At 36.5% G+C, this 26,285-nt stretch overlaps 3 protein-coding genes across 6 annotated transcripts in view; 2 read left to right on the top strand and 1 right to left on the bottom strand.

The window, feature by feature from the left end:
- The window catches only part of LOC102221918 (stromelysin-3-like), a 33,883-nt gene extending 24,208 nt beyond the window's left edge, over positions 1-9,675 (top strand). Inside the window, exons 4-9 of one of the 4 annotated variants that reach the window (XR_002753553.1) lie at positions 1,204-1,337; positions 2,302-2,540; positions 3,674-3,890; positions 4,990-5,250; positions 5,760-6,596; positions 7,367-9,675. Coding sequence is in view for 1 of the 4 variants with exons in the window: in XM_014470546.2 (XP_014326032.1) it covers positions 1,204-1,337; positions 2,302-2,540; positions 3,674-3,890; positions 4,990-5,250; positions 5,760-5,878 (970 nt within the window). In the remaining 3 variants the exon portion in view is untranslated. Of the gene's footprint in view, positions 1-1,203; positions 1,338-2,301; positions 2,541-3,673; positions 3,891-4,989; positions 5,251-5,759 lie in introns of all 4 variants that reach the window. The other 3 variants (XR_002753552.1, XR_002753551.1, XM_014470546.2) reach the window with 3 other exon arrangements.
- Positions 9,676-10,949: 1,274 nt separating this feature from the next.
- On the top strand, positions 10,950-17,184 carry LOC102222182 (derlin-3-like). The gene is made up of 7 exons (XM_005803872.3): positions 10,950-11,048; positions 11,282-11,347; positions 11,427-11,500; positions 12,852-12,945; positions 14,323-14,518; positions 15,303-15,393; positions 15,734-17,184. The coding sequence occupies exons 1-7, from the start codon at positions 10,959-10,961 to the stop codon at positions 15,834-15,836; spliced, it is 714 nt and encodes a 237-aa protein (XP_005803929.1). The 5' UTR covers positions 10,950-10,958; the 3' UTR covers positions 15,837-17,184.
- Positions 17,113-25,957, bottom strand: LOC102236844 (SWI/SNF-related matrix-associated actin-dependent regulator of chromatin subfamily B member 1). The gene is made up of 9 exons (XM_005803844.3): positions 25,822-25,957; positions 24,566-24,677; positions 23,366-23,495; positions 22,428-22,565; positions 21,571-21,698; positions 21,323-21,489; positions 20,128-20,318; positions 18,428-18,559; positions 17,113-17,406 (listed from the first exon to the last, which is right to left on the bottom strand). Exons 1-9 carry the CDS (start codon positions 25,903-25,905, stop codon positions 17,376-17,378), a joined length of 1,113 nt encoding a protein of 370 aa, XP_005803901.1. The 5' UTR covers positions 25,906-25,957; the 3' UTR covers positions 17,113-17,375.
- Positions 25,958-26,285: the final 328 nt, after the last annotated feature.

Genomic DNA, 26,285 nt, shown 5'->3' with positions numbered 1-26,285 from the left:
CTCACTGACTTGATGTCTGAACAGAAGTAGTTTCGTGGGTCATTATGTTTTCAGCATGGCGGCTCATGACCTTTTATCAATGGATAAACAAACTGACAGGAAATTAATGAATTGGTTCCTTCAGCTCAATTAGTGACAAAACCATCAGTAGCTGGGCATTAATCTATGGGATGAACTGGATTCTTCCCAGTGACAGACATGTTCTGGTTTGTCAACAATTTAAATCATATTTAGGTTCTTGTGAAATATAATTTGCAGAGGTTTTCTTGGAGGTTTTCTAATTTTCAGTTTCAAATATCTTATGTGAATTTACAATTTAATTTTCTTTTGAACAAACTTTATGGCACCAATTTCTCCATACGGCTTCAGCATTCAGCAGAGACGGACCAAGCTTTGTTTTTTTAGTTTTGATCCAGTTCAGATGAGCTTATGCTCAGGGAATCCTCTGAGCTCAGAGTTTTTATTTGCTTTAACCTCTGTGACCTCTCATCAGGAGAGACCTGCTCCCCCTGCTGGTGTTACTTTAAACTACATCATTCATTATTGCTGTTTTGCTGCAGAGATTTTGATTCTGAACTCTGTGTGACGAGGAGACAATCCCTCTGCTTTAGTAAATTATGCAAAAGTAAAAATCAACATTGGTTAGAGACAACCAATAACGTTTTCTATATTTGTTGTTGAAAAAATGTGTCAGCTAATAAGAATGAGCCTGATTTATGTCCTGGATAAAAATCAGGATCGTTTCAGTAAAACTAGCAGAACATTTAAACAGAAAGGATCAGATTCTGGCACAAAGAGATTTGCAGAGCTGTGAAGATGAACACGGAGATAACGGAGCAAGAGACGACAAGCAGGCTCCACTGCGCTGATACTCCTGCTTTATGGATGATCCGTATCTGCTGACTCTGGGCTTTTCATTCTTTTATCGTTTCTGTGTTTCCCCTCTTTGAATCATTTAGTTAAAGCATCTCGTCACGTCCCAGTGTTGTTTATACGGAAATATCTTTGTCTTTAGTTCATTTTATTTATTTTTGAAACTTTATCATCCCCTGTAGCTGGTATACTGAACTTTGTTGTGTATTTTAAAACATTTGAGTTATTTTTATTCACCTTTTGACAGAGTTTAGATGTTTTGTTTTGTTGTTTTAAACAAAAAGGGAAGGTTTTGTTTCTGATGGGGACGCTTGTTTTATTCACCTGCAGCTACTGGCATGGAGACAACCTCCCGTTTGACGGTCCAGGTGGGATTCTAGCTCACGCCTTCTTCCCGAAAACGCATCGGCAGGGCGACATTCACTTCGACTACGACGAGTCCTGGACTCTGGGGAACTACATGGGTGGGTTTCTGGATCACTTTAGTTTGTCTGTTTGTGTTTATTTCGATAAACTGATCAAAAATGGGAAAACTTCACTAAACGTAAACAATTTGCATCCAAAATGCATCAAAAATACTCTCAGATTTGAGTTTGTTTTATTCATTATTGTCCAAACTGAGCATATATTTATAAAAATCACCTAATGAACGTCTTGTAAATTGCTTATTCTGTTTGATATTGCTGGTGGAGTTGATGCTCCCTACAAAAAAACCTCAACAAATGAAATCCTTTTATTCTAGTATTTAGCTCACATTTGACTCCAGATTACTTTGGTACTCTGAGTTTATGGTCCATTCAGTGACTGCAAAGTATCTGAATCCTGTGGCTACATTACAGATACGTACAGATAATCATCTGCAAGTAAACGGTTATGAACAAACTCAACAAAGGGCTCAAACAACCAACCCTGAGGTACACCATCACTCATCATATCCATTCAGGACGATTAAAAAATGACAATAAGGTTGTATTTAACTGTAACAAGAGGAATTAATGAATAACCTGAGCACTTATAACCGTACTGCGATGGATGATGTTAGTGCAGAAGCAACTTTTTATCTGTTTGCAGATCAGTTTATTAAAAATAGACTTTTGATGTTTGTGGCTTATTCTGCACCAGGTAATGTGTCTCAACCATCTCTTTTAATAATTATCACCTACTTGTTTGTTGCAACTGTAATTGCAGTTGCTACAGTGGGATATGCTAAAGTATGTGCTAACTCTGTCTAATGGTAAACATGTCAGACACAAGAGTGCAATTAACTGAGGACAAGTGTGAGTCAGCAGTTAAAGGGACTTTTTTTCCCCTTGTTTGACCCAGTTGGCTCAGATATTGAAGTCCCCGCAGTCTACTGCGCAAACCGGGTCAAAACAAACACTCTCTTATTTTCAGACCTTGTATGAACCTCTCCCTTCCTCCTTGCAGGGACAGACCTTCTGCAGGTCGCCGCCCATGAGTTCGGGCATGTCCTGGGCCTGCAGCACTCACGTAAGCCCAAAACCGTCATGTCCGCGTACTACTCCTTCTCCTACCCACTGAGGCTGAGCGAAGACGACAAACTAGGGATCCAGTACCTTTACGGAGCTAAACCCCAGGTCCTGCCCCCACCGCCAACCCCGGCTCCAAGGGCTCTGGTCCCCAAAACAGAGACCAACGAACTTAATGTGAGTTAACAAATTAATTCATACAGTCAGCCATATTAATGTATGACTAGGATTCATTTAAAATTTACTTGAATAACTTTGGAACCTAATGTGTAAAGTTCATATTTTGCATGTTTTAGTATTTCCATTTGGGTTTCTACTGCTTCTGAAAACAAGCCGAGCAATTAAAAGACACGCCCAGTCGATTTTTGGCAATAGAGTTAATGTTTTGGGGGTTTTTTTGGTGTGTGGAAAATGACCCGTTTCAAAAATCTCTGGAATGTAATGTCACAATTCAGAAGGCACTGCCCGTTACCTAGCAACCCCAGTCAAGCCCAGCTCGTTACCTAGCAACCCAAGCTGAGCTCCAGAATGTTTTATTATTTTCACTGATATTATCAAGTTAAAATACATACTTATTTTAAAGTGAAAGGAATTTAAACTCTTTATTTAACTTACATGAATGATTCTGCATTTTATTAAACACGTTTTATTACACTCATTTCTGCTCGAAAGCATTTATTTTGAACAGAATAAGCATTTTTAGAAGACTTTGTTCTCAAGCATTGCTAATTGACAGTTGCACTAAAATTAATGTTAGCCTTAATTACACATAAACACCAGTTCAATATAACGCTTCCAGCTCTCTCACGCTGAGCACCCTGGGAAATATTTCCCATTCCCGCCTTTTTCCTCTTTTCTTTTTATTTCTTTCTTTCTCTTTTTATTTTCATTGAGATTTTTTACTCCTTCAAACTTTCATTCATGTCTTTCTGGGGGAACTTTTCAGCAACCAGTCCTACTTGTTTTGGATGCAGTGCAGCTGGAGTGAATTTTGCCAACACATTTTCATACTTTGCTCTTTTGCTGTGATGCGTAACCGTAGCAACAGGGTGGATTACAACTGGGAGGAGCTGATTAACATCATTTATTTTTCCTTTGGGATCAATTAAGTATTTTTTGGTTCTTTCAGGGATTTAAAATCCTCCTCAGAAATGTGACAAAATTAACGAAAACTTAACACAACTTACTAAAGTTTTATAACTACTACAACTTACTAAAGTATTTGACGTAAGGAGTAGCTAGCTGACACAATTAAATGTGGTTGAAATGTTTTACGGTGTTTTTGAGAGCGTTCTCTGTTTTGCCTCCAGCCTGACGCCTGTCAGACGGATTTTGACGCCGTGTCGATGATCCGAGGGGAGCTGTTCTTCTTTAAGTCGGGCTACGTTTGGAGGATCAGGGATCCTGGAGGATCGGCGCGTCTGGAGAGCGGCTATCCGGCGCTGGCCTCCCGACACTGGAAGGGGATCCCGACCAAGATCGACGCCGCCTTTGAGGACAAGTCAGGGAATATTTGGTTCTTTCAAGGTGAGTATTTAATAAAGTCAAAAATAATCTCACTTCTTCCTCTTCAGCTAACGAGGCAAAGATAAAATTGTTGTTTGGACGCCATGCAGATTAAAAATTGCCAAATTTACAACATATAAATGTAATAATAAATTGCCATCTCAGTAACAGAAACAGTGTTTTTCCTAGTGTCATGACAACCCTGGTGTCCACCGTGTGGCTGAGGTGTAGTTATGTTGTTTATGGTTGTTTATAAACTACCAACCAGAATATCTCAATAAAAATGTAGACTTTGTAGCTGCTTTAATAAGTCTAACAAATCTAAACTTTACGTTCTCCAGCAGCGTTGGGACTCTAGAGCAAAAATAGAACAAGTCAGTGGTTGCCATGGTGACTCCCTCCTTTCCTAGGAAGCCATAAACAGGAAGTCCACAAAAAGAAACACAGAATTAAGCCACAAACGTTAGTGGGCAGTGAAATTACCAAAAGATATTCTGAATTTAATTCAATAATTAGTTTTTTGTGTTTATTGAAAGGTTTCTGACTATTAATTCAGCTGAGATTGGGCTTTTGCGACTTGTGCTCCTAAAATTTGGAACGGTTTACCTTTTTATGTACGCAACGCTGAGACTGTTGAGACTTTTATTCTCTGGCATTTGATTCAAACAGTTTGAGTTTCTTTTATAATGACAGTTATGGAATATATTCAAATTACTTTTCAATATATTTCCTTTTTCTTATTGTTATTTTTGCTTGATTTCATTGACTTGTGCATCACTTTAGACAAGGTTTGTTGTTTTTATGTGCTATCCAGATAAATTGACATTGCCATTGTTTTTCAGGGAAAAGTCATAAAACTTAAGCTCTGATTGTGTAAAAACTGTAAAGTCTCAAAATGCCAATTTAGTCTATTGTTTAAAATATAAATGTTTTTCTACAGTGAAGCATGACTGAGTTGTATCGCTCAAGATTGAGACTAATTTTCTCTGCTGTTATTACAGTTTTTAGGGATATAGAGTCAATTTTTGGCTCCGTTAACAAAGCATTAGCACGCTAACAGTTGTAAAAGAAAAAGTGAATAAAAGTTGTATTTCAGTGGGTTTGTTTTTGGTTTCTGCAGATGATAACTACTGGGTGTTTGACGCTGAGATGCACATCAGGGGCCCCGAGTCCATCAGGAGTTTAGGATTGTCCACATCCAACATCCAGGCTGCACTTCGCTGGGGTCACGACCCTAACTACAACATCTACTTCTTCAAGTCCGGTAGCTACTGGAGGTTCAGTCCCCGTGAGAACCGGGTCGAGTCGCCCCAACCGCGCAGCATGCAGTACTGGACCGGCATTCCTCAGGATGTTGACGCTGCCTTCAGGGACACTCACGGTACGAAGGAAAAAATGCTTTTGATTTCTGTCTTAAACTGTGGATGTTGCTGGAGTCAAACTTTATTACTCAGAACCAGTTTTAAGCCTCACTTTCTGACCAGCAGCTTGCCTCAAGCAGTTTGTTTTTATTTCTTTAGCCAAACTCCAGACTGCTGGACATATGTTTCCAGCATTCAGTTTTTTACTTTTGTGTTGGTTGACCATTTCTGTGCAGATTTGGGCAAATATTTTTATTTTTTATCCCACTGCAAGACCAAAAGAGATCAAAAGTTTTATTTTTGTGAAAAAGTTCTGGTGTTTCAGAGAGTTTATGCACTCTTACAAGCTAACGGCATTACAAAAAGTCTCTTATTTTGAAAGTCATTGGCAAATTGAAAACTCCTTTAGTAGTTCAGTATAGGTTTGTTTGAGTCCTTTAATCTGAAGAGATCCATTTGATGTGCATATTTTCCATCTTCCTCGGTCTCCAGGAATAATAAAAGAATCATTTTTTGTTCCTTACTTCAGGCTTTGCTCATTTTATCCGAGGACGTCAGTACTGGAAGTTCGATCCTGTCGGCATGAACTCGTTGGAAGGTTACCCACGCTACATCGGCATGGACTTCTTTGGGTGCAGGAACGAGTGAGTCTGTGAAGATTCGCGTACCCTGATTCCTTTGACGCGAAGAGGAGTTAATGGAATAAAAACTGCAGACTCATGAGGACGAGACGATTTTTACACCTGTTTATGCTTCACTGCATTTATTGGCACTCAGATCAATTTATGCCTTCTTCTCAGGAAAAAAACCACCTTCCCTCAGATCTGGCACCTCCTGTGCAGCTCTGCTCGTATTTATTTTTGCACATTTTTGTATCACCATGAGCCCGAGACCCTGGATTCAGTCTCGCCTGAGCCAGAAACTGTTTAACAAACTGTTGTCCTCAGTGTGGTCAGTGTTGGATGTTTCAGTTTGTGTTTTCATCAACAACGCACCTCAGCGTGTTTGAAGAGTGACATCAGACTCACAGCGGCGGTCAGTGGAGGGTTTAATTCTTGAAGTCAGTTAGCAAGTAGATTATAATTTCCAGTCATATTTCACTGTTTTACAATCAGAACCAAGAAAATGGGCTTTGGGGTTTGGACGCCTTAAAAGTGAGTCACAGCAAGAAGGTTTTGTAAGGTCCTGCTATGTTCTTTGCAGAGTCTTATTGAGATCTTTGTCAAATTTTGTTGATGTCTCTGAAGGGTCATTTATGATCTGTGCAGTCTTGTTGGGGTCTTTCCAAGGTATTGTTAAGGTGTTTGCAAAGGCTCCATAAGTTCTGCAGAGAGTATTGTCGGAGTCATTGCAAGGTCTTGCGAAGGTCTTTGCAGAGTCTTGCTAAGGTCTTTACAGAGTCTTGCTAAGGTCTTTACAGAGTCTTGCGAAGGTCTTTACAGAATCTTGCGAAGGTCTTTACAGAATCTTGCTAAGGTCTCTACAGAGTCTCCTTAAGGTCTTTACAGAATCTTGCTAAGGTCTTTACAGAGTCTCCTTAAGGTCTTTACAGAGTCTTGCGAAGGTCTTTACAGAGTCTCCTTAAGGTCTTTACAGAGTCTCCTTAAGGTCTTTACAGAGTCTTGCGATGGTCTTTACAGAGTCTTGCTAAGGTCTTTGCAGAGTCTCCTTAAGGTCTTTACAGAGTCTCCTTAAGGTCTTTACAGAGTCTTGCTAAGGTCTTTGCAGAGTCTTGCTAAGGTCTTTGCAGAGTCTTGCTAAGGTCTTTACAGAGTCTTGCTAAGGTCTTTACAGAGTCTTGCTAAGGTCTTTACAGAGTCTTGCTAAGGTCTTTACAGAGTCTTGCTAAGGTCTTTGCAGAGTCTCCTTAAGGTCTTTACAGAGTCTCCTTAAGGTCTTTACAGAGTCTTGCGAAGGTCTTTACAGAGTCTTGCTAAGGTCTTTGCAGAGTCTCCTTAAGGTCTTTACAGAGTCTCCTTAAGGTCTTTACAGAGTCTTGCGAAGGTCTTTACAGAGTCTTGCTAAGGTCTTTGCAGAGTCTCCTTAAGGTCTTTACAGAGTCTTCTTAAGGTCTTTACAGAATCTTGCTAAGGTCTTTACAGAGTCTCCTTAAGGTCTTTACAGAGTCTTGCTAAGGTCTTTGCAGAGTCTTGCTAAGGTCTTTACAGAGTCTTGCTAAGGTCTTTACAGAGTCTTCTTAAGGTCTTTACAGAATCTTGCTAAGGTCTTTACAGAGTCTCCTTAAGGTCTTTACAGAGTCTTGCTAAGGTCTTTGCAGAGTCTTGCTAAGGTCTTTACAGAGTCTTGCTAAGGTCTTTGCAGAGTCTTGCTAAGGTCTTTACAGAGTCTTGCTAAGGTCTTTACAGAGTCTTGCTAAGGTCTTTACAGAGTCTTGCTAAGGTCTTTGCAAGTTCTTGTTAGAGTCATTGCAAGTTCTTGCTAAGGTCTTTACAAAGTCTCCTTAAGGTCTTTACACAGTCTTGTTGAGGTCATTGCAGAGTTGCTGCAATTTTGTAGAGCCTTCAACAAGCTATCTGAAGTTTGACTCCAGCTAGCTTGGGTCTAAATATTAGCATCAGTTCTAAACCAGGCACCTGTTTATTTTATTTTTTCAGTTAGCTGTTCTTTGATTTAATTAGCTAAGTTGCTTTAACGGCTGACATTTTCATCCCAGTTAGAACAAAGCATCTAAAAAAATTACCATTTAGATTTTACTTTCTGATGCTGTTTTAGTTTTTTCCTGCCTGGTATCAAAACAAGCAGGAAAAATCACGAACCTTGAGAACAGCAGACGGTTACTTCAGGTCTAACCGTGGCGACGTTGCACGTCAGATTTCTATATTTTCCCGGGAACTCTGTGTGGCTTTGTTTGGACCGGTTCAACTGATTTTAATCTCTGTCTGTAGAAGTTCATATGTTCTGTTTCTGTGATTCATGGTTTCCAAAAACAGGAAAACAGATCAAGTTGCATCGCCTGAGGTCCGGTGTTTCTCCTTCAACCTAAGACACAAATATGCAAAAAATCTGGTCCTGGATGCAAAAACCAGAGTAAATATTTATTTCTCTGCGGGTTTGTTACACTTTTTTTTACATCTTTGCTGATTGAGGAGACATTTGATTCATTTTTCAAGTTTGGACGTGAATTGAACAACAGAGGAGTGACTTTGTTTGCTTTTACCAGAGATCGTCATCTAGTTATGTTCCTATTTGAACTGGAATATTTTCCTCTTTTAAATTTAAAATAAGAAGAAAAGTTGATTCTGCTGCAGCTGCTAATGTCTGATCTCACTCTTCTCACATCATGGTCGCAGAAGAAGCTGCAGTGCGCCATCTAGTGGCCGGAACGGACCGTGGTGACGTCACTGCACAACGATCAAACGGGGCCCTGTGTTTTCTGTTAGTCAGTGATGCATTCAGGGACCGCAGCGGTTCTCCACCACTGGGCAAGTAAGTGGTAAACTAGTTCTGGTAAACTGACATTAAAAAACATATAAAAACTAAAAATTGAAAAATAATATTCTCCTGACTCCAACTGGAAAAATTCAAAGATTTTAACATTGTTATTTTGAAAGTCAGAATGAAATTTGTTTTTGAACTGTTAGCTATTTGGTCTTATTTTTCCTGTGCAAAAGTCTTGAGACATTTACTTTTCATTTACTATTGTAGCCTCAAGCTGTCTTCATTGCGGGGGGGAGGGGAAATCACTTAATCGGGTTTTAAATGTTATTTTATGGTTCTCAAAATAAAAGCAGCAAATGTTTGATTGACTAAGAAGAAAACTTTATTTTAAATTTGTTATTATTTTAACTTTTCAGTCCCTGCAGCGGTCATCCGTGATGTAATCACAGTGGTGTTAAGCTTACTGGGTAGCAGAAAGACGATCAATTTTGGGGAAATGTAATAATCAAATACATGATTATGCTATAAAATGGCTGAAAAATACGTAATGCTGCTTCGAAGGTTTCAGGGAATGTCAGGCTGCTTTGAAGGAAAATACGAAGAAAACTCAGCTGGATTAAGCTGAGATGCAGCAGTTCAGCATCACAGATTGCTGAACTCCTGATGAATAATCTCGGATTACAGCCTTTCTGGAGAACCGCTGCTCCACAGCTTTGCATCTTTTCTTGCTGCAGCACTTGAACTCTGAAGTTTCGGCCCAGACCGTCGTGTTCATCGTCGTTCTCCTCAGTGCAGGACGCTGACGAGTCGTTTCTGTTTTTATCGTTCAGACTTTGCTGTTTTCCTTACAATCTGCTGTGTTTGACTCAGTTGATCTCATTTATCAGACTTCTCCCAACATGTTTATGCACAAACAGCAAAGCTTTTTGTACATACATGTTTTAATTCTGTATATTCAACCAAATGTAGGCTATAACCTGTAAAAATGTAGGAACTATGTATGTTTTTCCCTGTTTTTCTGAGTTACTTTGAATAAATCTTTTACCTTTTTACCACATTGTCTAACAACGGATCTGAAAGTTGATTTTTCTTTAAACGTTAAACACTTCAATGATAAAATCTCCTGGGAATCTTTCATGAAAGAAAAAGTATTTTAAAGGCTAAATCTGAATCATTTTTCTGTCACAGTTTATCAAAAATAGCTGCAAATATAAACATTATATAATGCATTAGTCACAATTAATTAATTAACAACCCTGCAATTAACTCTATTAAGAATTTAACTTGAGTTTGACTTCCACTACTTTCAGATAGAAAACAATGATTTCCACTGAGATCAGAAAAAATGGTCTAGTAAAAAATATACAGCAGAAAAACTGATATATTTAAATATCCTTAATAATGACAGATATAAACAAAATCTAGGTTTCTTTTAAAAAGTTGTAATTTATCTTAAGTATTCATTACATAAATATTACATAAATAAATATAAATAATTGTTTTATGATGAATATTATTTAAGGTCAAATTCGGAAATGAAAAAAACGTTTAAAATATCTTGAATTTAAGTAATTCTTTTTGTCGACAGTTGTTTCCGTTCTGTGTTCTGTATGTGATTAATAAATGAAACACAATCAATAAACATAAAGTAAAATATATATATATATATCTTGAATTATTTCTAGATTTGACACAAACTGAATTATCAGACTGTTAATTTATCATAATTTATTTAGTTTCTAAATTAATTAATTTGCTATTTTAATAAAAAGAATAAAACATTAATGGTTTAATTCACTCCTTTCTAAAATAATTGATCTTGTTAATGATGTGATAAAGGTTTGTAGTTATATTTATGACTAACTAAAAAAACACAAAACTATTAAAATCCCAATTTTTTTGGTTTCGTTGCTAGTGCAAATATTTTAGTACATTTTAAATAAAAAAAAGTCTAACAAAAATAACTTTCCAGCAAGACATAGGAGCTTGTTTTAAGTCAATAATTTCTTAATATTGATGAAAATTACTTGTTCTATTGACAGATTATTTCAAATGTCTAATTATAAGTGAAATAATCCTTTATTTCATCAATTTTAAATAATTATGACTCTAACCAAGCTTGCAAAGTTACTTGTATTTTGTAAAACGTGCCAAGATATTTTCACTATAAACTAGGCCAGAAGTTCTGGGTTAGGTCTTGTGGGTTTCTTTATTTTATTTTGTTCAGTGTTTGGGTGAATCTGATTGGCTGTTGCTGTGAAGTGGGCGTGGCCTGCTGCCTGTGTTCAGGGTAAATGAAGCAGCAGCAGCAGCAGCAGCAGCAGCAGCGATGGCTCTCAGCCTCACTCAGGAGTATTTCCAGATCCCTCTGGTGACCCGGACGTACACGACGGCCTGCGTCCTCACCACCGCTGCCGTGGTAAGAAACACCAGAACCAGAACAGAACCAGCACATTTTAGCTCATGTTGTTCTGAGAGAAAGTACTCTGTCTGTTCTCTGTGAGAATCAAACTGTTTCTATTGATTAAAATGTTTGTATTGTGTTGTTAGCTTAAATTGGGATTCAGGTCATGTGTTTAAAAGAACTGAAATGTATAATTTTAACTCTAAATGATGAACGAACCAAAGCTGAACCTGCAGATTTCTTTCCAGCAACTTCAAGTCATCTCCCCGTTTCAGCTGTACTTCAACCCAGAACTCATCATCACTAGATACCAGGTACAAAGAAAAGCCTCTAAATACTTTAAGAGCAAAGTAATTTCTCGTCTTCATCATCGTTTCCTCATTTGTTTTCCAGATATGGCGTCTGATCACCAGCTTCTTCTTCTTTGGTTCTCTTGGATTTGGTTTTTTGTTCAACATCATTTTCCTGTATCTTTCTCTGAGCTACGAAAAATAACAGCATGATTATTTATCAGCAGTTTTACTACAACGGCATGTTAGGACCATTGTAGATAGAAAAACTAAAAGGGGTCAGGGAACTTCTGCCAAAAAAGTCTTAATTTTTTTAAAATAAATTTTTTAGAAAAAGTAGGAATTTCTGGATTTGTAAAGTCAAAAATGTTTGATTTTGACAGTCAGACATTTACATGTTTTTTTCTCGAAAATTTTTGAGATTTTAGTACTTTTCAAACTCAAACATTTACCTCCTTTTTATTATTTCTGAGATTCATTTAAAAAAAAATTCCCAGCAAATTTGCAACTTTTCAAACTCAGACGTTTTCTTGATTTTTCTTGAAATTTTTCTAAGATTAATCTAAAACTTTCTGAGTTTTTTTCTAGCAAATTTGCAATTTTTCAAACTCAAAAACGTCAGAAATTCTTCTAGAAAAGAATTTCAGCTGGAACTGGGATATTCTATGAAAAACTGACATTAATCTCAAATTTCTGATTTTTTTTCTATCAACTTTTCAAACTCAGAAATGTTCTTGTTTTTTTCTTTTGAGTTTTTTTTATTTTTTTTGAAAATTTGCAACATTTCAAATTCAGATATTTTATTTTTTTGTCTATCCAATTTGAATCTTTTGAAGCTCAAAGATTTGATTTTTCTAGCAATTTTGCAACTTTGGTAGTTAAAATTTTTTCTTGTTTTTCCTAAAGATTTCCATAATTATTTTTCTATCCACAATCCCTCTAATACACCATCATTCAATAAATTTGAATATTATTGAAAAGTCCATTTATGTCAGAAACTTTACCACTAAGTGAAACACATTATAGAGATGAATTGCACTCAGATTGATGTCTGAAAACATTTATTTCTGTTAATTATGATTAATTTCCACTTAATTAATGATTAATTTAAATTTGGAATATAACACCAGACCAATAAAAAATTAACTATTTTTAAAAACAGAAATGTGGTCTTAACAAAAAGTAAGACTACATTTACTTTAATACCAGTTTAAAGTTTGTTACTTTCAAATGCACAGGTGTCAAACTCAAGGCTCCGGGGCCAAATCTGGCCCACCATGAGTTTTTATTTGGCCCTCTGGACTCTAGTGATACATAAATATAACCTTAAAGATAACAGTTATGTACTTAAACTGCTATTTATTAATATTTTAACAAAACATTCTGGCACAACCAGTGTTCTTAGGACATTTATGATCTTGATGTTGCCCAAAATTAAAATTCAAGATAAATGAGACTTAGTGAGACGTAAATTATAATTTGTTGAATATAGAGAAAAACCTGCAGTCGAGTCCTTAGCTGAGGTCAGCTATCGGTACTGCCGTATGCTGGAGGAAGACTGTTTCCGAGGAAGAACGGCTGATTTTGTTTTCATGTTCCTGTTCGGAGGAATCCTCATAACTGTATCCTTTACAAACTCTGAGAGCAAACATTGGGTTTCCTGGTTAAATTAGAGACATCTGTAGATTTAAAGAATGCACAATTAGGGTAAAATGTTAGAAGATCCACATTCCAGGCTTAAAATTTTAATATATATCAGGAGAAGATGTTTAAAAATATATATATATATATTTTTTTACTTATTCACCAATTAGTGCATGGAAAACACTTGAGGTTCTGATCTACAAAATAAAATAAGAAAATAAATAACAACCGCAGCTAAAACAAATACACAAACAAAAATATGAGGTACACATTAAAATGTTTACATTTAGGACTGTATTTAAAAAAAACATTGCAAATCAGTTCAGCACTACTTTTCCTTTATCAGCCAATTCTAAACCTGAGATATCTACATTGACATGAAAAAAGGTGGATCAGTGCTATTTAGGACAGATGCATTTTTATCATCATGGATTGATTATCGCAATAAATAATACATATTTAATGTAGTTTTTATTTATGCATTGTTTATCTCTTTGGATTTTGCTTTTCACTCTTTAAACCATTAATAGTCACAATTTCTAATATGTGGCTCAAAAATGTGACTCATGGGACTATTAGCCATAGTGGAGCTCTGACTTAAACTTGCCCTGATATGAGAAACAGAAGACAACACTTCTGTTAGCATCACTTGGCATCATGTCCTCTACAATCTGCGCAAAACTTTCTCAATATTCCGCTAATGTTGAATAAAACGTAATTCCGCAAGTGTGCTGTTTTCATTAAACGCAATTAAAATCACACGTGAATAAGTTTGTTTGCGCGATAAATCGCTTTTGCTTTTTTAAACACGATTCTCCAACTACTTCCTGTCTACTTCTTCTTCGTGGTTTAGTTACGTCCTGTTGTTGATCATGTGACTCGTGCGACTCGATACTTTTATCGAGTCGCACGATGCGGATGTTGATGCGGCTGAAAAACCACCTCATCCAAGCTTTTTGTCAAAAATGTTTTTCTTAGTGAATTTCTTTTCAAACTGTGAAATTGCGCATTTATAAGGTCAGTAGTTAAACGCAGCTAGCGTGGATCTGGTTAACCCAGTCCACACTGAACTCTCTTAACCTCCTCTGTTGAACTCTGTTCACATCGATTTTATGAAATGTGAGACGAATCCCAAAGGATCCAATCAATCTGACTTTAGACCCACTTCCCACAAAATAATAAAAACACCAAACTCTGCAGATAGCAACAGGAATATGGGATAAAAATCACCTAAAGATGTTGAATACGTTGGAAAATCCTCATTTCGTTTAACCCTGACTTTATTTAGCAGAATGTCTGTGAACATTAAATCTTCATAAATTAGATTTATCAGTATTTAACCTGAAAGTCTGCAGCTGCTGGGTCTGTTTGCAAACATCTTCTTCCTCGGCCAGGCCTTCATCACCATGCTGGTGTACGTCTGGAGTAAAAGAAACCCACTGATACGCATGAACTTCTTCTGCCTCCTCACCTTCCGGGCGCCGCTTCTGCCCTGGGTGCTGATGGGATGTTCGCTGCTGCTCGGAAACCCCGTCACCGCCGACGTCCTGGGTGAGAAGCCTTAGCCCTCTGTGGTCTGGCTTTTACGGCTACATTATTAGGGCAATTGTAGACAGAAACAAATAAGAGGAGTACATTTCTGCCCAAAAATTCTGAAATTTTGAGACTTATTTCAGAAATTTTCTAGAAAAATCTTGGAAATTTCTGAGTTTGAAAAGTTTAAAATGTGCAAGAAAAAACTCGGACATTTTCTTAACATGGAAAATATTGAGTTCCAAAAGTCAACAATCTACGGGAATAATTTCGCAATTTTTTTAGGATAAAAACTGAATATTTGCAAGAAAAAAAATCTGAAATTTTGAGTTTAAGCACAGAAATAGTCTTGGAAAAGCTTGGAAAATTTTCAACTTTTGAAACTCAGAAGTTTCCAAATTTTTCTAGAACATTTTTGAGGTGAATCTCAAATTAAATTTATTTTCTAACAAATTTTCAACTATTCAAACTCAGAAATTATCAGTGTTTTTTCTAGAAAATGTCATAGATTAATCTCAGTATTTCCTTGATCTTTTTTTAGCAAGTTTTCAACATTTCATGTCTTTCTAGAATTTTTTTTTTTAGATTAATCTAAAAATTTCATCTTTTTCTAAACTTTTTTGACTTTTCAAGCTCAGAAATTTTTAAGTTTTATTTTAAAATTTTCTGAGATTTTTGGCAGAATTTACTCCTTTATTTTTTTCTGCCTACAATGGCCTTGTACATTGTTGCTTTAGGAGTTCATGCAGAACAGAGCTCTGTGGCTTCGAGCCATAACAAACATCAAATGCTCTCTCCTCAGGTATCGGCGTTGGACACCTGTATTACTTCTTAGAGGACGTGTTTCCGAACCAGCCAGGAGGAAGAAAGCTGCTGACGACACCAGATCTGCTGTAAGAGTCGAAGTAAAGTAGACTCAACTTATCATTTATTACTGAAAGAAACCAGAGTATAAAACAGATCAACTGGAATCGGTCCTCCAAAGCTTTTTATCAGGGAAAATGTTTTAGAAACAGACAAAATATTGGATTTTAGTTGTTCTCTTTAGACACATTATTTGTTTTTACTTCTGGCTTCAAATAGTCTTTCTTTTCCTGAAAGAAAACAATCACTTTATCAAAAAAATACCAAAAGAAATATATAAAAATTTCTGCAGAACTAATAACCTTTTATTTTATTTTAAATGCTGCAACAAAGATCTGAACGCCCTCTCCGTCCAATTTTTCTGCACAGACGGGTCATGTTTGACCCACCTGAGGGACCTGACCGCCGCTTCCTGCAGGAGGAACAACAGGAAGGAGGAGATCTGCAGCACAACGAGGAGCAAGGCAGCTAAAAACTCCAGGAGCAACAAGCGATCAGAAAATCAATAAGACAATCAAGAAGATAATCAATCGATCTGTTTGAGAAGGCTTTAAAAGTTCAAACTGACTATATTCTCATGCTACAAGGTCAAAACTTTCTCCGAACCTTTCCTACATATAGTAAGAAAAGTAACGGTAACGGCCTCAGTTACAGCAGAGACCGAACAGAACTGGGTTTGTAACGACCAACCCATAGAACCTTGTGTTGGAATGTAATGGAAGCTGCAGAAGAAACGAGGAGCAACTGGAAGCCTCGCATGGAAAACCGTGCAGCTTCGTCTGCACACGCTGCACTTTCACCCGCTGCCTTTGTGGCTCAGACAAAATGGAAACTGCTTAGCACAACAACACGACTCTGTGGGACGACGGCGGCACAGCTGGGAAAACCAGGACCGGAGTCCAACCAGGACGGAGAGGAGTCTGGAAATGAAAGGCAACTGGGAAAGATTCCGCTGGAACAACCGCATCTGCTTTAAAGTCATTGTACATTTAAAAAAGGAGTAAAAACTTTAAAGTTTCAGTTTGAGAAGTCAAAAATGTAAAAAAAAAACTAAAAAAAACTCAGAGTTTAGATATTCTCAAAAATTTGTGAGAAAAAAACTCACATTTTGAGGCTAATTTCACAGATGTTCTATTTTTTGAGCTTCAAAAGTTAGAAATTTTCAGCTTTCTGAAAAACAAAATTCTTAAAGCTCAGAAATCATTTGTCTAGAAGATGTTTTTTTTTTTTCTTAATAAATTTAATCCCGTTTTTTTTTAATATCTACAAGAGAGCCCTGATACTTTGTCGTAGGTTTTCCAGAGTCCTGCTGGAGATCAAATTTCTGTATTCAGTTGTGTTGAAGCAGAATCGAGTAGTCCGGTAAGCTCGGTTCGATTCTGGACGAAAATTGTTGCTGTGATTCATTTTCTCACTGATCTGCCAAACGATCCAAATTGAATGAAAAACCTGTTCCCCTCCTTGCCTGTGGGGGCGCTGGACTAACAAACACTGAAGGAAATGACACAAAAACCTCAGAAGAGTGCAAACTTCTCCATCGCTTTACAATTTTTTTTGGTCTTATTTTAATAAATTTCTTTCATGTCCGTTAAAAATCTGCCTGCAGGAATCAAAGCCCAAAAAAGGACAACAAATACATTTCTTACTGATTTTTTTTATTATTTTGTAAGAATTATTAAAATGTACAAAAAGACAACAAATACAACAAAACAATATATTATCTGAGTAGGGTGTGTTTTTGTCTGTCTTGCTGGTCAGGTAGAAGGTCAAAGGTCAAGAAGAGCAGCTTCTCCAGGAAGAAGGGTTCGGCGCGGGGAAAACATGAAGGTTTCTAGGTCGTTTTTTTTTATTTTTTTCCTCTAACGGGCCTTCAACAAACAGATTCAAATTAAAAATAAAACGGCGAGAGTCCGGCCCAGCAGCTCCAGAGACAAGGAAAAACCTCTGCTGCCCTTCAACTGGTCCTGCCTCAATGTTTCTGCAGGGGGCGCTGCTGCTGCTGCATTCACATCTACCACGTGTTCGCCAGACGCCTCATTCGTCTGGGGGACAAACAGGACGCAGGTGTTAATAGTTGCATTTAAAAAACAACAAGAACAGGAGGAAATGTTTTTAATAAACTAATAGAAAATAGCCGAAACACTGAGTTCCTTTAACTCAAGGCTAACTAACTACTCACTTGTTTAAAGTTGCTTTTAAACCAAATAAATGAAAAATTTTCCAATTTATTTGATCTGAATTGAGCATTTTGATGTTAAATGTGACAAAATGTTCCTCAATTGTTGACTGCATTTTGTTTTTTATGACGTTTTATTTTTATGCTTTCAAAAAATGTTTTTTTGAACTACGGTGTTGATGATAAATTGTGCCATAGAGGCAAACCTGATTAATTGATAAATCTATTACAGAAAAAGATCAAATTGAGTAAAAAGTTGTTTAAAATTAAATTGTTTCACTTCCGGTGAGTTATTCATACATACACTCTATCCTTAGGAAATGAAAGCAGGGCTGATTGATTAATCTGATAAATCGTGGTGAATCGATTATTGAAATAAACAACTAATTTAGTAATCAAATTGTCATTTTCTGGAGTGTACAGACTCAAAAAGATCATTTGCTGAAAGGAAAGCATTTAGAGGAGCAATCGATCCAAAACTGTTCAATATATAGATATAGAAATAATAAATACTGGATATAAATACTTTTTTGTCTGTAAATGTTGTAAATTACTGAAGTTGCAAAATTTTATCTTCACCTGGTTCAGCTTTTGTAAAAAAAAAAAAAGAAAAAATCTCTAAAGCACATTTGGTGTCAATTTATTAATCAATTAATCTGAAAAATAATCACTAGATCAGCCCTTTACTGTATTGATAAGTCGAGCTGGAAGTTTTTCACATGTTGATGTTATAAGTATTTTTTCGGTACTGTTCACAGTGTTCAATAAAGTAATGCTACGTTTTTGCTGTTTTCTCTTATTTAATAAATGAATCCATGTGTTTATTTGCATTTGTTTATACTGTATAGAAAGGCTAGAATAATAAATGATAAAATCGTCAGACTCGCCTGGTGTTTCTGTCCTGGTCTCTGATCTTCTTCTCCATCTCTGCGTCTGTCAGGGTCTCCAGCAGGGGGCACCACTGGTCTGCCTCGCCCGTGTTTCTGATGGCGATCTCCACCGTAGGAAGCGGGTTCTCACTGAAAAACACCAAACCGCTTCCTGGTTAAATCTACGGTGTGTTCTGTTTAATTATATAGGAGAGACATAAACAAGTGACATGAAAGTGGGGCTGAGAGATAAATTGTTTTAATAATACTGGGGATTTTTTTTTCCCCACCAATGGACTCCTTGGGTTTTCATAGCTCAGAGTGATGTCAGCACCCCCAGGGCGTAAATTTAGGAGAATAAAGTCGTAATTTTATGACGACTTTATCGTAACTTCTCGTTACATTTTAGTTTTACAAATATTTTTTTTACTTCTATTATACATCACAGCACCAGAGTCATATCAAAGCTACATTAGAGAAAAAGAAAGATACTGTAGGTTAATGAATGAATATGTATGACCTCATTAGTGTGTGCGTAAGCAATAACAGTGAACTGAAATACTTAATATTTTAACAATGGCATCAAATTATAATAATTAACTATTTTTAAGAAAAAAAATCACATGAACTGAGCTGGTCACAACAAATCCTGATAATGAAACTTGTTTTCCTCAGTAAAGTAACGTTTTTCTAAATTTTATGACATTTTTTCTGGTACAATATGATGTAATTAAACAAAAATTCTCATAGCCTGGTCCTATTGCTCACAGAAGGGATGATTGGGGAAAAACACTTTTTGAAAACATTTTGTGTTTTTGCTTTTTTTTGCTCGCATCTGCAGGAGAAACGTCTCGTTCTGCTCGTGTCGTAATGACAACAAACATCGTCCATCAGCATTAAAGTAAACAGTCTGGAGTCGTTTCTCCACTCACGTGTCCAGCTGTGGCAGGGATTATTGTCAGGGTTTGGAAACATTTCATCATCCTATCCCAGACCAAAACCCAGTAAGGTCAGATCCGCTGATCCAACAAGCAGTTAAAGTGAAGGAGGTCAAGGGTCGCAAACAAAAATATAGAACAGCCTTCAAATTTAGTAGAACTTTTCAAGAGAGCCACTGGAAAAGATTACAGTAGGAACGAACTTCATTTAGCCAGCTGACCAGGAGTGTGCAGCTAGTTACCGTTAGCATTAACCGCTTCAAGTCACAGAACAAAATGATGATAAATTTACACAATTCGATGACAGACAAAAAAAGCTAGTTAGCTAGCAAGTGTATATTAGCCTCGAATCACACTCAGACATAAAAGAGTGTAAAAAATCCTTGGTACTGATGAAAAAGTACTAGTTCCAGATTATTTCACCTATTAAAGTATTAGTATAATTAGTACTTTATCAACTTAAAACAAGCTCCTATATTTGGATGAAAAGTTACTTGTAAGTTAGTTGCCTTATTTCAAGTGTACTAAGATATTTCCATTAGAAACTAGACCAAAAATACTTGGTAAGATTTTGTGTTTTTATAGTGCACTAAAAGAATAACATTTTATTTTCTTATTAAAAAATGAATGGAATTATTTGCATCTTTTAATGCGTTTCTAATATTGCGTAAAAACGTTTAAGTAATTAAATGAAAAATCTGCAGATTTTTTTTATGTGATAAACTGATTCATTGATTATTAACACAGCTGCAGCTCTGCTGAGGCGCCATCTTGTGGTACCTGAAGGCGTATGTCCTCTGGTGCCAGCTCAGCTGACCTCGGATGCTGTAGGCGATGGTGGTGACGAACTCTCCGCCCAGGCCGAGCTCCGAGCAGAGCTTCAGGGCAAACTTCTCCGGAGAGTTTTCTCTCTCCGACATGTCCCACTCAAACTGGTCCACCAGCGAAATGTTCCCCACGTGGATGTTCAGCTGGACGACGAGAAGAAGAACGTGAAAAATTTGCCGCCTGCATTAAAGGTCACCTATTATGCTTCCTTGAACAGGTTTGGACAGGAATATGAGCTAAACAAAACATTCATTACATTTTTTAGCACAAAATCATTCTTAAATAATGAGATTTCAGTCTGGTCAGTTTTACCTATTTGGATCTCAATTCAGAAAGAGCTGTTTAAGGGCTCTGTCACTTTAAATCCAAGTAAGTTGCTGCTGCTGGTCACGCCCTCCAACTCAACAATTACACTCACATGAATCAATTAATCAATTACCACATTATAAATTAAAATGAGCCCAGTTGTGCGTGATTGTAATTTTGTTTATATTTTTTGGTTTTATTTTGGATATTTAAACTATCTTCCAGTTCCATGTTTTAGTGTTTGTTACAAAATTTAATTTGAATGATCTTTGAGAGGGCAAACTTATCTGAAAATGGTCTCAAAACAGCAATATCAACATTTATCGCAAAAACTTCTGGGACAAAGTTATTGTCCCAGAATACTTGTTATTGTAAAATTTGTAACATGCCTAGTCACACGTGAAAATGGCTGCAAACAGATGCACAATTATACAACTGTACAGGTGTGAAAAGCAGAAGGAGAGCCTCCTGCACAACCAACAAGAACGCAGCAAGTGGTTTCTGGATGGTAAGTCAACAACAAAACATTTGCCTTTTTCAGCAGCCATTGTTTGGGTCACTGATTCAGCTAACCAAACATTCTGGAGCTCAGCTTGGCTTGCTAGGTAAAAGACGGAACTCTGCTGGGTTGCTAGGTAACAGGCAGTGTCTGCTTATTTGTGAAGTTTTTGAAATTGCTCATTTTCCAGACACCAAAAATCTTGAATTTATTGCCAACAACCACCTGGGTGTTTTTTTTTTGGGGGGGGGGGGGGGGGGGGGGGGGGTTAAGCGTTTGGGTTGTTTTTAGAAATAGAAGTACAAACGTAAGTTTTGTAACCCTTTAAGAGTGAAGCCGCACCTTGATGATCACCCTTTGGTCCGTCTGGTCCTCCAGGAGGCTGTCTGTCGGGTAGGACTCGATCTGCTGCCGGATGGCTGAGGCGATGGCGGGGACGAAGGCCAGGGGGTTCAGATCCAGGTCGTCACACAAGATCTCCGCAAACATCTCAGGTGTCATGAGCTTTTCTGGATATTTAAAAAAAACAGGAACTCTCTGTAAGTGTTTGTTTTAAATCTCATCAGAGAGAGAAATGAGTGAGAAGCTACCGTTCATGTTCCAGGTGAAAGCGTCTCTCAGTTTCTGACCCTCGATCTCCATGTCAAGACGGATCGGGACAAGAACCTCAGGCTGTGTGGCGTTTTCATGGATCACTGCCGGGTCGTGGTCGTCGAAGCTGATGAACATTTAAAGACGCAAAAAATGAACCACGCCTATAAAATTTACTGTATAATTTATTCTCCCAGAAACTGGAAATAAGCAATAGCATTGTAATTTTAAGACCGTTTTATAGTAAAACACTGATAAGTTCACTGTCACAAAGATCATTAACTTTAATTTAGTAAAAAACACTAAAAACTCAAACTAGAAGATAGTTTAAATGTCCTAAATAAAACCAAAAACAGACAAACGTGGCAGGTGGTGCAAACTAGCTACTTCCTACTGGATGTCAAATGTTTGCAATGTTTCTCAAAATGGCGGCTTTTCAATGTAATATAATGGTAATGACATAAGTAATGCAAAAACCCATTGTCAAAGATCAATAAACTTTAAATCAAAATGAACATTTAACACTAGAACTGGAAAACGTTTTAAATATCCAAAATAAATAAAAAAAAAACAGATAAAATGAACTGTCTGTAAGCAAACCTATCCTTTAAAAAAGGGCTGGTTAGACTTTTATCAAGCTCATTTTAAGTTATTATGCAATTAATTGATTTATTGCAAATGCCTATACCATGTTGCCACGGTTATGTATCATAACTGTCCAAAAATAAAAGCAAAGGTCCTCCCAGCTACATAACAGACATAACCAGAGGTAATAATTGCCCAAACAAGCACAGCCTCAACTATAAAAAAAAACATGAACCAAAGTAACACCGTCTGCCAGCAGGGGGCGCCTCACCACAGGGGGAAGGTCCTCTTCTTGTCCCGGCCCAGCCGGCTGCGGTTGATGGTGGTGGAGCAGGGAACAGCGTCCAGGTGGTGGGAACTGTTGGGCAGCGTGGGAACCCACTGGTTGTTCCTCTTTGCCTTCTGTTCCCTGGTGGAGACACAGCAGAACCGAACCATTGAATCCCAGAGTCAGACAGAACAGCAACATCTGTGTTTCAATAGGAAACTTCTTATCAAAGTGGACAGAAATCACATACGGGGTTCTACAAGGTTCAATCCTAGAACCTCTCTTATTCAGTATCTATGTGCTCCACCAGCTCAGATTATAACAGGAAATGAGATTAGCTAGCATAACTACGCAGATGATACACAGTTCTACATTACTGTGCACTGACTCTACATCAGAGGTGTCCAAAGTGTGGCCCGGGGGCCATTTGTGGCCTTTGGACTAATTTTGTGTGGCCCCTGACTGCAATTCAAGAACGGCACAAATTTAGCCAACCAATACTTTTAGTAATTTTTTTTATGATGATATTTTTACGTGGCAAGTCTAAATACAAAACAAAGAATTTTTCTTGAATTATCTTTTCTATTACTGTCATTATTACTCTGTTATTATAATTAGAGGTGTGATTAATTGATTTATTGCTAATTGTGACAAGCCTTTTAATTACTATAATGGTGTCTTCACAAATCTGCCTAAAAATTGTTTAAAAATTAATCAGCTTATCTAAAACAATGCTGCTCACATAACAGCTAAACATAATATTTTAAGTCCAGTAACATACAATAACTTCGAGATTTAGTTGATTTAAAAAAATAAATGCATCTGTAAGTAAGTGACAATATCTCCATAATCATGTGAGCTTTTAGCATCTTGGCTGCTTTACAGAGAGATAATTAGTCTCAAAGTGTGTTTGCTTTTTTTCCAGATGGTTTTTTTTTTACCTGAGGTAGGTGGGCGGCTCAGTGCTGATAGACACAGCTTTGTATTTTTCATCGTTCCCTTCGAGGATCTCCTCGACCTCCGAGGCCTTCAGGAGCGTAACGCTGGTGGCCAGCTGAGTGTAGCCGTGATCTGGGAAGACAACAATGAGAAAACACCAACTTATTTTACAAAATAATCATCAAGACACAATAAAACCGGGGTTTGAGTAAACTTCATAAATTACAGTCTAAGTATGTCTTTGTCAGACCATTATTAGGAAAACTAGCTAGTTTAATAAAAACATGATTGAAAAATAAAACATCTATTTCACTCTGCTCACAACATAAACGCTCAGTTTTATGTTAAGAGTAGAAAGATGGGCGATAAATTGATTTGATCAAATTCTTGGTCTTTGAAAATTTGAATTTAATTCACTCTTTGGATTTCCATGTTTCGGGTGATACATTTTCCTGGACAATAAATTGCCCCGGAAATTAGTGCGATAAACAATAATTTTGTTGTTTTGAGACAATTTTCAAGTAATATATTGATTACAGCATAATAATGCAAATTCAGCCTCAAAATGACCAACGAACCATAATTTTGTTATGCTTAAACTCTTAACAATGGAGCTAGACGATATTTTAAATATCCAAATTAAACACAGAACAACCAAAAACAATAAATAAAATGAAAATAAAAACCAAACAAATAATATCATAAATAAAATGCCTTATAAAATCTCTGAAAACAAAATTGCCCTTCAAAAAATATTAATCATCTGAATGGAAATTAATATCCTTTTAATTGCTTTTTGTTACAGACTTAATATTAGGAGAATAAAGTAGCAATGCTATGAAAAATCCAACAAAAAAAAAAACAATTAAAATGAGGAATATTGAGCATCAAGTTATAGTTTGGTATCGGTTTTACAGGTGATACTATGAACATATCAGAATGAAATTATTATCAGTAGCAGAAACAATTCTGTAAACATCTTTTTCAAAGGAAAAAAATTACACATCTTGATAATGTTTTCTCATTAAAAACAACTTTATGACAAAGTATTTTTCTGGTAAAATTGCATCATTTTTCTGCTAACATTATGACCATAATCTTGTAACCAGGCCCCCTATAATAAGTGGTAAAAAAAATCAACTACAATTGAAAATCTGAGATTTTATTGTTGTTTTTGTAAATTAGTGCTGCCCTCAACTGACCGTGTGAAGACTCTACAATTTTCTTCCGTTCTTCCACTGTTGCCAGTTTTCTCCATAACGACGGGTATCGCTTATATAGGGAGCCTCTGAACATGCGCAGGTAGTTCCCCACCTGACAAAAAGCCAGAAAAAAATGAAGAAAATCAATACATAAAGAGGTAAAAAAAAAAATAAAAAAAATTGTGATGTTTCAGACACCAGATTCTCAATCTCAGAAATTTACTAGAAAAAACAAGGAAATATCTGAGCTCCTCAGAAATGTTGAAATAATCTAAAAACATTACTAGAAAAAAACTCTGAAATTTATCAGCTCAGAAAGTTTAAAATTTGTAATATATATATATATATATATATCGGAAATTTAACTACTTTTAAAACTTAGAAATTATTTCCAAAACATTTTCTGAGATTAATTCTGAGTTTATTGGCAGATTTTTACTTTTTTTTTTTCTATCTACAAAGACCCAAATACAAAGTCATACCTCCATAATCCTTCAATCAGATTATCAGTTTAATATACGTTTCTGTTTACGTCTCACAATCCAAGGCCAAACTGATACTAAACAAGTGGAAATTGTCCACATTAACAGCATAATATATAAAAATGAATGGAATGATATTTTTTTATCTCATGGTTACACTAAGTTTCAATCATTTCTTCACCCTTTTGGGTGTTTTCTTGGTTCTTTGTTTACATTTGTTGTTGACATATATTTTCCACTTACTAATCTTCTACATGTTATAATGTAATAATCTTCTACAGTGGTGCAGAAGAAGAAAAACAGGCCATTTAAACATAATAAAAGCGTTAGACTTGTCATTTTAAAACGGTAATCTCCAACCTAGACAGACCGAAACAACACAGCAAGTCGTATCAACATTAGATTTAACATAATAAAGCAATCAATAATCCAACTAATTTTACGGTTTGTCTTAAAAATGAGCGCTTTGTTTGTTGAAGTCATGTTAGCTCGTATGCTAACGCTTAGCTTGCTTGACAGCTGACGTTTACGATTAAATAAAAGATAAATTTTATTCCAGACTTCACTTTCTGATAACTTATTATTGATCAACACTTTCTATCCTCGCGCTGCTCTCTGATCATCAATGAATGAACCTTCACGCGCTGCCTTTCCCCTCAGCTGGCCTCGCCAGCATAGGTAAGCTAACAGCTAGCGGCTGACACACCGGAACGTTTCTGCTCAAAATCACGATCCGTAACAGCAGCAGGGTTATAAACATTTGAAGATACCGACCTCAGAACCGATCATGTAAAATTCTCCATCCTCTTCCAGCTGAAATTTCACCGGTTTTTGCCCAAACGTTTTGCTAAGCGCCATAGTGACATGGAATAACAAAGGTCCGAGCTACAGCGCAAGCGCAAACAACAAGCTCAACAACTGAATAGGACCGTTAAATGACGGACTTCCGGTTCCGCTTCAGGATCAGAGTTGTTGGATTCGGCTCACGAGCAACTTTACTATGATTTCAACAACTTTTAAAAATAATTGTTAAGCCTAAATTCGGTTATTTATTGCTACTAAGAGTGCATATTCATCTTTAAATCATTTTAAAGATGAATATTTTAAATTTTAGGAATTTATTAAGATATAGTTTTAAATTGAAATTGAATAAAAAAAATGTTTTGTTCATCTCCGAGAGAATAAAATTAAATGTAACTCGTATTATCAATGTTTCTCAAAAACAAGAAAAAAAAAGA

Source organism: Xiphophorus maculatus, chromosome 12 (genome assembly GCF_002775205.1).
Source record: "Xiphophorus maculatus strain JP 163 A chromosome 12, X_maculatus-5.0-male, whole genome shotgun sequence".
NCBI classification, from domain to species: Eukaryota; Metazoa; Chordata; class Actinopteri; order Cyprinodontiformes; family Poeciliidae; genus Xiphophorus; species Xiphophorus maculatus.
The sequence above is the reverse complement of the archived record's forward strand: the minus strand, read 5'-3'. Positions and strand labels throughout refer to the sequence as shown.

Bases quoted from the DNA above. Each gene is read 5' to 3' on its own strand.
- LOC102222182 (XM_005803872.3), top strand. From the start codon at position 10,959: ATGGCTCTCAGCCTCACTCAGGAGTATTTCCAGATCCCTCTGGTGACC. The intron at 11,501-12,851 runs GTATCTTTCTCT...AGCTGAGGTCAG, and splicing joins TTGTTCAACATCATTTTCCT to CTATCGGTACTGCCGTATGC. The intron at 12,946-14,322 runs GTATCCTTTACA...GAAAGTCTGCAG, and splicing joins TCGGAGGAATCCTCATAACT to CTGCTGGGTCTGTTTGCAAA.
- LOC102236844 (XM_005803844.3), bottom strand. From the start codon at position 25,905: ATGGCGCTTAGCAAAACGTTTGGGCAAAAACCGGTGAAATTTCAGCTG. The intron at 20,319-21,322 runs GTGCGGCTTCAC...CTCGTCGTCCAG, and splicing joins ACCAAAGGGTGATCATCAAG to CTGAACATCCACGTGGGGAA. The intron at 17,407-18,427 runs GCGAGTCTGACG...TTTGTCCCCCAG, and splicing joins GACCAGGACAGAAACACCAG to ACGAATGAGGCGTCTGGCGA.